The sequence below is a fragment of the Colobus angolensis genome, unplaced genomic scaffold (assembly GCF_000951035.1).
Source record: "Colobus angolensis palliatus isolate OR3802 unplaced genomic scaffold, Cang.pa_1.0 Scaffold301, whole genome shotgun sequence".
NCBI lineage: Eukaryota > Metazoa > Chordata > Mammalia > Primates > Cercopithecidae > Colobus > Colobus angolensis.
The window spans coordinates 3825626-3836803 of record NW_012116278.1 but is presented as its reverse complement, the minus strand read 5'-3'; the positions used below and the strand labels follow the sequence as shown (position 1 = coordinate 3836803).

The window sequence follows — 11178 nt, the reverse complement described above, 5'->3', positions numbered from 1 at the left end:
TCTTTATAGTACCCTGTCTCCAGTCAGACTACCTCCCACAGGTGGCCAGCGTGACCTAAATACAAATTTAGGCTGGTGATGCCTCAAGACCCTTCCATGGCTCCCCTCTGCCCTTGGCACAAGCCCAAACTCTCGTTGTGGCCTGGAAGGCCCTGCACTTCCTGGCCCTGACCACCTTTGGAACCTCAGAGGTCTGTAACCTTTGTGTCCACAGCCCCTCCACCTTCCCTTGAACCAAATGCTGTCTACCCTCCAAGCCTTAGTCATGGCCTCCTTGGGAAACCTTCCCTGACCCCCTCAATGGTCACTGATCAAGTGACCTTCCTTTGTGCCTCCACAGTCCCTTGGGCTTCCCCCAGCCCATGTGAGGTGGTAAATGTCTGTCTGTCCCCCACCACACTGTGAGCTCCCTGGAAAAGCCACCTTGGTCCTTGTTTGTCTTGTCACCTCATGGCTTGATTTGCAGTTGATGCCAGCAGTGTTTTGCTTTGTTGTTTTACAAGGCTGGAGTGCAGTGGTATGATCATGGCTCACTTCAGTCTCAGCCACTTGTTTTCAAGTGATCTCCTGCCTCAGCCCCCTGAGTAGCTGGGACTATAGGTGTGTGCCGCCATGCCCAGCTAATTTCTTATTTTTTGTAGATATGGTCTTACTATGTTGCCCAGCCTGGTCCCAAACTCCTGGGCTCAAGCCATCCTCCTACCTTGGCCTCCCAAAGTGTTGGGATTACAGGCACCCAGCCATCAGTGTTGTTTGTTGAATGAATGAATGAACAAATGAAGGAACCATGTGGGTCTGTTTCCCTAATGGTAAGCGGGAGAGTTAGGTTAGCCTCATAGCTCTTTCTATAATGGGCCCTCTCTCTCTTCCCCACAATTCCTCACGTCATACCTGGACTTCTCCATAACCACAGACCCACTGTATATGGTTTGGCTCTGTGCCCCCACCCAAATCTCATGTTGAATTATAATCTCTAATATTGGGGGAGGGACCTGGTGGGAGGTGATTGGATCATGGGGGCAGATTTTCCCCTTGCTGTTCTTATGACAGTGAGTCCTCACGAGATCTGGTTGTTTGAAAGTGTGTAGCAACTCCCCCTTCATTCTCTCTCTCTCCTGCTCCGCCATGGTAAGATGTGCTTGCTTCCCCTTCACCTTTCTGCAACGATAAGTTTCCTGAGGCCCCCCAGTCATGCTTCCTGTACAGCCCGCAGAGCTGTGAGTCAAATCGCATTTCTTCATAAATGACCCAGCCTCAGGTAGTTCTTTACAGCAGTGCTGAGAACAAACTAATACAGCATTTTACAGGGCATTTATGCCATGAATCAGATATTGCTCACAGCCTTGACCCTCACTAGAACTCAATGGGAAGGAAGCTGTGTCCCCCACCTAATTGACTGAATATCAGAGTGGTCCAGAGAGGGAACAGGGCTTGCCCAGAGTCCCAGCGCAGATCTGTGGCACAAGAAACCAGGCCTCCTGATCCCCACCAGCACCAGGACCCACAGTGACACAGAGTGAGCCCTTTAACCACCCATCTCCCTGTGCTCCAGGCCAAATCAGTTTCCCTCATGCTTCCTTCATGGAGATGCTTGCCATTCAATTGTCCCCCGCCTACCCAATGGCATGTAGTAGTTGCTTAATCAAAACTTGTATAATACATGAAAGGAGGCCGGGCACGGTGGCTCACGCCTGTAATGCCAGTACTTTAGGAGGCTGAGGCAGGCAGATCACGAGGTCAGGAGATCGAGACCATCCTGGGTAACATAGTGAACCCCCGTCTCTAACAACAACAACAAAAAAATACGAAAATTAGCCGGGCGTGGTGGCACGTGTCTGTAATCCCAGCTACTAGAGAGGCTGAGGCAGGAGAATCACTTGAACCCGGGAGGCAGAGGTTGCAGTGAGCTGAGATCGTGTCACTGCACTCCAGCCTGGCGACAAAGCTAGACTCCGTCTCAAAAAGAAAAATACATGAAAGGAGATGGGAGCTTGGGATATTCCAGACTGGAAGGGGACACACATCTGTGCCCAGAGTCCTAGCCCTTCCTCTCTCTAACTCCCCGCAGGGAAGTGACTGACAACCCCAGAGGACAGAACCGACCAGACTTGGAGCTGATGCCTCTCTTTATTCATGTACTTCATCCCCTGCTGCCTGGTTTATCCTGAATTCCCTTGCTCCCCTAAATAGCACCCCCAGTCCCCGCCCCTAGCCCAGCTTCAGGTGGAGTAGCTGCTGTCTCCATTCGGCAGATGGGGAGACTGAGGCCCAAGAGCACAGAGCCCAGTCTGAGGTCACACAGCAGTCTCCTGGGTTCCCATTTGGCCTTCAACGGGGAGAGAGGACTTGGCCTGGGCTCCGTGCACCCTCACTGCAGGGTGGCTGGCTGCGGCCACGTCGCAGGGAACTGCCAATCTGGTCTCTGAGGGCCTCCAGTCTCTGGGCCAGGTTTGGAACCCCGGCCCCACCTAAGGAGCAGTGAGACTTGGGGCCTGCCCTCTCCTGGGCCCCTCGTCACCCAGGTCCGTCTGGGTCCCAACATCCTCTAGAGAAGCCTCAGGGGGTAGGTGCCCTCCCCCCTTCCCCCCACCCCACCCCCATACACCATGGGCTCCAGCATACATCTGGGCATGCAGGTGCTCCTAAAAAGAGAATTCCAAGTTTGGAAGTAGAAAGATCTTAGAAGCCACCTCTCAACAACGCCCCCCCCCATTTCAGAGATGAGGCCTGGAGAGGGCGGGTTGTACCCTAAGATCACAGAGAACATTAGGAGCCCTTCCCTCTCTCCCTTTTTCACCTCTCAGCCCTGGTGATGTCTTTGGCGGCCTCACGGGCATGGGGGGTGCAGAAGGTACCACCTCCTCCTCCATCAACATCTCTGCCAGGACTCGAGTCTGAGTCCAGTCACTGTGACTCCTGGGCCAGGGTGAGTTGGGAGATGGGAGGTGAGCCTTTGAGTTCCCCAGACCACACCCCTCCGACCTCAGTGTCCCAGGGAGGGACCCACCTCTCTCTTGGGCACTTGGCAGAGCCAGGGCTGCATGGGGGTGCCCAGGGTGGGGGCCGGGCAGATGGGGGCCTGCCACCTGAGGCCTCAGGGTCCAACACCTGTAGGAAGGACCAGAGCCCACTCTGGATGACCTCAGTCCTGCCTCTCTGTGTCCTACTTACCTGGTGCTAGCCATGAAACCCCGCTATGCCTGCCCCACAAGGTATCAAGAATGGCAGGATGGCATAAAGGGGTGGGGTCCTGGTCGCCTTCTTCTGTGTGCAGTAGGTGGTTCTTCTCCCATCCTCTCCTGAGACTAGAAGCCTCCTGAGAGCAGGAACCATGTCTGGTCTATTTCCGAATCCTCAGAGCCCAGAAGAGAGGTTGGTATAAAGCAAGGAGCTTGGGGAGTTACTGAAGGAGTGAGTGAATGTACAGTTCAGTAAATCCACAAGTGAGTAAATATGTGAGTGATTGAATAAGTCAATGACAGGATGAATTCCTAAAAGAGGGCAGGGTGGGGAGGAGGGAGGGTAAACAGCTATTTTAAACCTGGGCAGAGGGAGCCCTGAGCCAGCCATTCACTCCCCATGATCTAGCATGGAGCCCTGGAATCCCTGGGGCTCTGGACTGATGACTCCTAGATCAAGGTCTCCGGTTCTCCCAGCCTTCTCTCACTCCCACCTTGGCCTTTCCTACCTGGGGCAGGTGGTGCTCCCTTGGCAGGCAGGCCCAGTGGGCCAGGGGCACTCGACACAGTGGGCAGATGCGGCAGCAGGGGCAGGAGTAGACGGGTGGCAGTGCCTGCAAAAGGCTGCGTCAGAGGCTCCATGATGTCCCTACTTGTCACCCCTCCAGGCTGGGCAGCGAGACTCACGTGGCAAGGGGGAGCTGGGGCCATCAAACAGGGACACGGTGGGGTCAGGCCAGGGCCCTGCTGGTGACGGTAGCTGGCAGAAAGGAGGCGCCTAAAAAGAACAGTAGGGTCTATGCCTGCAGCCTCCAACCCTACCACCAAGCTGGCTTTCAAATCCCCTTCCCAGCTAATACTCCTGGATCCCGTACTAGGTACCAGGCCCTGTTCTCAAGGTTTTACATGTTAACTCATTCTCTCTGATCTTTAAAACAAGCCTATAAAGTAAGCATGATGATGACCCCCATTTTACAGAAGAGGAAACCCAGGCAGTGAGAAGTTAAATGACTTGCCCCAGGTGACACAGCTAGTCGGTGGCAGAGCTGGAAACTGAACCTAGTTGGTCTGAATCCAGAGGCCAGCCTCAAGCATTTCATTAAGCCATCCCTTTTCCCAGCTGCCCTCTGTCCGGAGGCCTGGCTCCAAGTTGGTGGCTCTGCTTACCTCTCTAGTGCATGGACCTGCTGGGCCAGGATGCGCTGCTCATTCCGGGCCAGGTCTTGGCTATTCTGCAGCTGGCTCTTTTCTTTCCTAGGGTAGAGCACAAGCCAGAAAGGAGTAGGAAATGGGGCTTGCAGGGGCATCAGTCAGCTCCTCTTCATTGCAGCATAGCACCAGCTGAGGAAGCAGTTGGGGACAGAGGGGAGCCAGGGACAGGGAGAGGGGGCAGCTTGGCAGAAGCAGCTTAACAGTGATGGGTGGGGGGCAGCATCCCTCAGGCTGTGGGCTGGGCCCTACCTGAGCCTCTCATTCTCCAGCATGAACTCCTGTAGCATCCCGTACAGGTTCCGCTGGGCCCAGGCCACCCGGGCCCCACTGAGCCCTGACGCTGCAGGGAAGCAGGAGGTGGTGGATCCACAGCAGCCCCAGACCCTATCCCCATCCTACTCTGCCTCCAGGGAGCTCATACCCTTGCAGTCCATTTGGTCCAGCTGGAACTGCAGGCGACGGTTCTCCTCCTGGAGCTGCAGCATCTCTGTCTCCAAACGCTGGGGCTGCTTTGCCACAGCAGACTGTAGGGAAAGAGGCCCAGGGTCACCTTTATGGTTGTATAAGTTGTGCACTGCACAAGGACTTCCAGGTGTGGGAAGTAACTGGGGCCTAAAATCCAGCCCATGCTTCACTCGTCAGCCTTGCATCTTGGCACAAGGCTGCATCTGCCTGGAGGGGGTACCTTGTCCTAACTGCACTGTCCTGGAGGGCCCCACTCTGAGCTGGACTCAGCTCTGAGTCCAATCCCAAACTCAGTTCTGTCCAAACCTTGGGCCAGATGATTCCAGACGAGACCCCTTATTAGACCCCAAATAAATTCCCACTTAACCATGATACCAACTGAGCTAGACCCTGAATCAGATCCCAACTCAAACTCCAACCCTAGACCTGCCCTAAACCTGGCATGACCCTGGCTGGGACCCTGACCTCACCCTACACAGCCACGACACCATTTCCAGGATTCCAACCCTAATCTCAGCTTTGACCCAGTCCAAGACTTCAATCAAGAGACTCAGGCTCCAACTCCTGCCTGATCCCCCAGCATCTCCACGCCTGTCCCTCAGCCTGTGCCTGCCTATACTCACCTTAGGGTTCTGCGGCCGGGTGGTGACCCGCTGAGCTCGGCTTGCATATCGCAGGGTGCTGAGAGTCTCAGGAAGGCACTGGGCTGAGGGGGACACGCAGGCCACCTGGGGAGTGCACTCCCACTGAGTGCTCCTCTCTGGGGGCCCCCTCCTCAAGACCCAACCCTCCCTGCCAGGCCCCGCTTAAGTACCATGAGGGTGACCCCACGCCCTCCCAGTGAGTCTGCCAGCAACTTGGTGAGCTTGCTGTCCCGGAAAGGGATGTGGCTCTGCTTTCGCTGTGGGTCCAGCAGCAGGGAGATGCAGTGACCTGGGGAGAGACACCAAGAGTCGGGAAGGTTACATTGCTTGCCCAGGGCCATCAGGCTGGGAGGCTGCAGAGCTCGGCTCTCCACCCAGGCCTGTGTTGCCCTAAAAACCCATCTTTCCACATGATCTCATGACTCAATCAGATTGGTCCCCACCGCCAGACTGGGACTCTTCGAGGGCAGAGAAGGCTCTGTATACCCTGACCCTCAGTGCCCAGCAAAGGGCCTGGTACTCAGGCACTCAGCAGGAAACTTCTAACAAATGAATTGAACACAAAGGAGTTTCGTGGGCATCTCGCATGCATGCCACAGAGGAATCCTGAGGGCCCAGTCCCTGAGGATCTCCAGGTTCGATATCTTGGGGTGGGGACGGGGAGAAAGGTCAAGTCCCTTCCCTTTACTGGGCCTCAGTCTTCCCAGCTGCACAAGGAACATGCCAAATGTCTCTGAGGGCTCATCTTCTGCAGTTGAGTGGTTCTATTTCCCAAATTAGCATGTAACTTTATACACCGTTAGAGTTTATAGATTCATAAGCAGTGTTTTACGAAGGGAGAAGTCAACAGCAGAGCTGGGGCCAGAATGAGGCCTCTGGTTCCTGGATCGCAGCTCTTTAACCCTCTTCTATGCACTATAACTCCTCTGGTATCCCCCATTGTGGACAGCTGTGAGCCAGGTGCAGAGGAGAGACAGGAAATCACACTGGTGGCCCCCAGGTCTCACCCAGGGCCAGCAGGCTTCGGTTTATGCTGTTGGCCTCAAGCATCAGCTCCCCACGGGATCCCGTGGCTGCTACCTTCTCGCTGCCTGCCAGGTCCACAAAGCACAGCTTCCCACCAACAGGGGGTGTCCCGGGGTCCACAGGAGGCATCTGCTGGGCCTGAGGGGTCAGAGCTTCATGGGGACTTGGGAGGGACTGTCCCCTCCAAAGCCACAAGGTTATGGGGCCAAGGGTTTCCACTATTACCCCCATGCACACCCAAGCTGGTTTGTATGTCCAGACACAGACTTTTGCTGGGTGGCCCTGGGCAAGCACCTTCCCAGGCTGGGGCACTCACAGTTTGATGGCTGATGTAAAGGGTGAGCAGGGCATGGCTTCGGCTGGAGGCCTGGTTCAGGGTGTGTGCTGAGCTCCTTCGACGGCTGAGACCTGGAAGGGAAAAACATCAGGAGCTGGACCTGGTAGGAAGAACAGGTCATCATCAATGAAGAAAAAGGAACAAAGGAATCCTGGTGGAGGAGCAAGCCTCATGCAAAGGCAGGGAGGCAACAAAGTGGGTGTTGTTCAGGGAACGATGGGATGTTGGGTCCTGCTGTAGCAGAGATGGGTGAATGGAGGATAGAGAAAACTGAGCAGAAGAATGACAGTCAGATATGCATTTTATAAACATCTTTCCCAAGGCTTCGTGAAAGAAGGGGGAGAAACTGAGGCAGCAAGATCAGCTGAGAGGTGTGGCAAAGTGCTGGGGCCAGAATCTACAGTCAGTATCTCCAGTGCCTGCCAAAGGAGGGGTGTCCAATAAATACTTGATTTAAAAAAAAGAATGAGGCTGAAAGGGAACGGCCTTTAGGCTAAGCTAAGAGGTATGACCTTGATCCTCGGGGCCCTGGAAGGGTGGAGGGTCTGCAGGCCAAGAGAGATGGGGTTTGCAGCATAGAGGAGAATGGATTGGCAGGGGACAGCCTTGAGGTGCAGAGACCACCAGGGAGCAAGAATGAGGCCTGGCTGAGGCCGAGGCCCTGGGCTAAAGAGAGAGCTTGAAAGGAGTTTGGAAGGCAGAATTAGCAGGCCTTGTTGGCAGTGGATGCAGGGGGTACCCTTGGGCCATATCTTTGAATTGTAGTTTACTGGTCCTTCCCCACCTCGCCCAGGAGTCATTTCTGAAGCTGCAGCTGCAGTCTGGGTCCCAAATCCATACTCAGTGAACAACTGAGGAATGGGCACCCCTACCCGCAAAACTCCCCGCGGTCAGCACACACCCGTTTGCAAAAGTTCCATCAGGGCCTCCAGACTCCTAAATTCCACCACCCGCAGCTGCTCCACGTAGAAGCCCTGAGTCTTGTTCCATCGAACAGGGAGAGGCCGGGGAGACCCCAGGCTCAGCAAGTCCCGAACCTGGGAGGGGAGGGAGGAGGGTGAGGAAAGGGGATCTTTCCGAGTCCACCCACCCCCAGATCTTACTGACAACAGAGTCCCCCACCGCCCCTTCTGTCCTTTGATCCAGGCTCCCTAGAAAGAAGCGCTCCGTTTCTTCATGGGCTGTCTTTCTATTCCTCGCATTCCCTTACCTGCTCATTGTAGATCTCCAGATAAGAGGCGCGAAGGGTGACAGGGGCACCCAGGTGCTGCACGCGGTCTAACAGCCAGGCGAAGGTCCTCTGCATGATGCCAGCCAGGCTAGGGGGTACGGGCACTCCCTCCCCCTGGGGGCAAAACCAGCTGAGCCATCGTCATCTCCACAGTAATGACTACTCTCTGTAGCGCATGTATGATACGTGCGCCGGGAAACGTGCCAAGTTCCCAAGCAATGGCTCATTTAACTCATAGTCGGTACTGTGACTTCCATTTTACAGATGAGAAAACTGAGAGCTAGGAAGGGGCCAAAGTTGAAGCCCAAATGCTCCAAATTGGGCAAGTCCCTTCTCTTTGGTCCTCAGCGTCCTCGTCTGCAAACAAATGGGTCAGGCTGCATCGTCCCAGTCCCTTTCCTCTGGGAGTCTGCGTCGCCTGCGACTCCCCAGGGTTTCCAGCCCACCCAGCCCCGCCCCGTGAGGGCTCCGCCGGCGCTCGCCCACCTGGGGAGGGGGTCCAGTCAGGGTGTAGGTCTTCCCGGAGCCCGTCTGGCCAAAGGTGAAGACAGTGCAGGAGAAGCTGAGGGCGGCAAGGGTGTAGCTGGACTCGGGCGACTACCCGGGGTGGGGGCAGGGGGTGCGTCGGGGCCCCGCCAGGCCCGGCGCGGACGGAGGCGAAGCTTCACTCACCCGCGCAGCGCCAGCTCCCCCAGGCGCCGCACGCCGCACGCCCGGAACACGTCCTCCTGCGTGCGCGCCGCGTCTAGCACCGCACCGAAACGGAAGGCCACTTCGGGACCCCCGCCTGGAGGGCTCACCTGGCGCGGGTGGGGCGGAGGAGCGGAGATCTCTTGAGGAGGGCGGGGCACTCTGGAGGGGCGGGGCACCCTGGAGGGGCGGGGCACTCTGGAGGGGCGGGGCACCCTGGAGGAGGGCGGGGCACCCTGGAGGAGGGTAGGACTCTCAATGAGGCACTCGGTGGGCGGGCACCCTGCACTGGGGGTAATGGGGACACTCAGTAGGGGCGGGGCATTCTGGGGAGGGTGGGACACCCTGGAGGGGCGGGGCATTCTGGGTGAGGGCGGGCACCTTGGGTGCGCGGGCCCTCAGAAGGGGCGGGGCACTCGGAGGGGTTGGCGCGGCGCACCATGGAGGAGGGCTGGGCATCCTGGAAGGGAGGGGCACTGTGGGGTGGGTGGGGCACCTGGGAGAGGAACACTCCGGGAGAGGGTAGGGGTTAGGGCAAAGTTGCCTGGGGGAAGGGACCTGGAGTCCCCGGGATTTGTTGGGGAGACAGAGAGACGGGTTCCTCACCTGCAGAGTCCGGGTCCCTGAGCAGTGCAGCACGCTCTGCTGCCCTCGACGCAGCTCGGCCGCGCTCATGGGGCGTACCCTGGGGTCCGACAGAAGGGCAGATGGTACATCCTGATGTCTTCATCGAACCCTGCCTCGCCCAGGTGCCTCCTAGCCAACTTATACCCACCTGAGCACCACCTGGATGGGCGTTTCCGGCCCCTCTGGCCCTTGCTCCAGGCTTCGCGCGAGATCCCTGTGGGCAGCAATGCGAGTTATCATACCTGCACCTAGCGGCTGTTCAGGACTCCTCGAACCTCTCTGAAGATCTGCTTACCCGTCGGGTGACCCGCGTTCCTCCATGTCCTGCTCTGCACACGCAGTTAGCTCCGCCCGCGTCTCCTTTATTTACTCCCCCCAATACCCTCCCTTCTCCACAGCACTGGGACTGTCTACACACATCTTGCATTCCCACCCCATCCCCCATCCCAGGCAGCCATCCATCCGGAAAGGCTCCAGCCTGCCCAGGACTAGCTCGTTAAAGATTTACCCTTCCTCACCCCTGCGGTGGAGAAAGTCTCTCCCAAGCGAGGGGACCCCTAGCTAGGGGGTTCTGGAGTCTGAGGTTCCCTTGCTCTTAGCCAGTCCTCACAAGAGGGACCCGTGAGACCACTCAGACCCGCCTCCTTTGTGCCCAGATGGGGAAACCTAAGCAGGTAGGAAGGACTCAACCAAGGCCACAGAGCTAGCCTGCACAGGACCAAGCTCTACTCACCCTTTCCACACACCCCACGCCCACCCCCAGCAGGCAGCTCAGGGCCCAAGGAATGGCGCAGGTCTCAGTCAGCTCTAGGGATGACCTGGCTGGACTGAGTCTCTGAGCTGACCTGAGAACAGGTTTCCAAGCATCTGGTAAAACACTGGGGCACCTGCCTCTCTAATGCCAAAGTTAATCCTAGGCCAGCATGATTGTTTAACCCTCTCCTGGTCTGGCTTATGAGAACAGCAGAGATGTCTGTGAATGTGCAGGGATGGGGCAATCACTTATTCTGTGCCAGTCTCCATGCTGGGCACCAGGGCAGAGGAACCCCATGCAGCCCCTGACCCTTCCCAGCTCACAGTGTGGCTGGGGAGATGGATAAGTACAACCCAGCAGTGTGTAGGGCCTTTAGGGGGAGTACAGAGGCCTGTAGGAGCAGTGGGGGTGGGGAGGAGGTGAAGGTTTTCCAGGCAAAGCAAACAGGAGTCAGAATGGCCAGGGTGGGGTGGGGGAGATGAGTGTGGCATGGAGAAGTAGTTTGAGGCTGGACCTAGCTTATGGCAGGCACATCAAGGAGTCTGGACTCACTCTTCAGGGAACCAGGAAGCCATTAAAGGATTACAAACAGGGATGTGACACCATCAGATTGGCATTGTTATTATTATTATTATTGTCATTCTGGCTGTCTTTGTATGTTCTCTGAATATTTCTGCAAACTCTCTGGCCCCCAGACACACATTAGGGTGAAAGCCCTAAAAATCACTTTTTCTCAATGTAACACATTCTATACCCACACAAATGACAGCCAGCTATCAAAGCCACCCTACTGGAGAATGGGCTGTCTTGGATGGCAGTGAGCTCCCCAGGCAATGGAGATGTATAAGAAAGAGTCAGTTGACCTTTTGGTTTAGGACCCTCTAGCAGGGACCACAGGGAAAGTTCTGTAGAACAAAGAACCACTGCTCCCAGCTCTGACACTAACTTGCCACAGAGTCTTGGCCTCTCTTAACTTGTTTCCTTCCTGTAAAAAGGGATTAATGACTTCTCTC

General features: G+C 56.4%; 1 protein-coding gene across 2 annotated transcripts; it reads right to left on the bottom strand.

The window, feature by feature from the left end:
• Window positions 1-2108: 2108 nt before the first annotated feature.
• Window positions 2109-9742, bottom strand: KIF12 (kinesin family member 12). Of its 2 annotated transcripts, XM_011950092.1 has the most exons (19): window positions 9707-9742; window positions 9560-9625; window positions 9391-9469; window positions 8767-8894; window positions 8581-8656; window positions 8074-8208; window positions 7765-7900; window positions 6843-6934; window positions 6508-6664; window positions 5671-5789; window positions 5480-5584; window positions 4813-4915; window positions 4641-4731; window positions 4347-4433; window positions 3867-3957; window positions 3689-3793; window positions 3008-3108; window positions 2798-2916; window positions 2109-2468 (listed from the first exon to the last, which is right to left on the bottom strand). In XM_011950092.1, exons 1-19 carry the CDS (start codon window positions 9730-9732, stop codon window positions 2329-2331), a joined length of 1956 nt encoding a protein of 651 aa, XP_011805482.1. In that variant the 5' UTR covers window positions 9733-9742; the 3' UTR covers window positions 2109-2328. The 2 variants fall into 2 exon arrangements, with proteins under 2 accessions (XP_011805482.1, XP_011805483.1); XM_011950093.1 differs by lacking the exons at window positions 8767-8894; window positions 9560-9625; window positions 9707-9742 and having other exon boundaries at window positions 9391-9512.
• Between the last annotated feature and the right edge of the window lie 1436 nt (window positions 9743-11178).

What these genes read in the sequence shown, in the direction of transcription:
- KIF12 (XM_011950092.1), bottom strand. Translation starts at nt 9,732, where the DNA reads ATGGAGGAACGCGGGTCACCCGACGG. An exon ending in GAACGCGGGTCACCCGACGG is followed by an intron (nt 9,626 to 9,706) that starts GTAAGCAGATCT and finishes TGCTGCCCACAG; the next exon opens with GGATCTCGCGCGAAGCCTGG. An exon ending in CCCATCCAGGTGGTGCTCAG is followed by an intron (nt 9,470 to 9,559) that starts GTGGGTATAAGT and finishes GTCGGACCCCAG; the next exon opens with GGTACGCCCCATGAGCGCGG.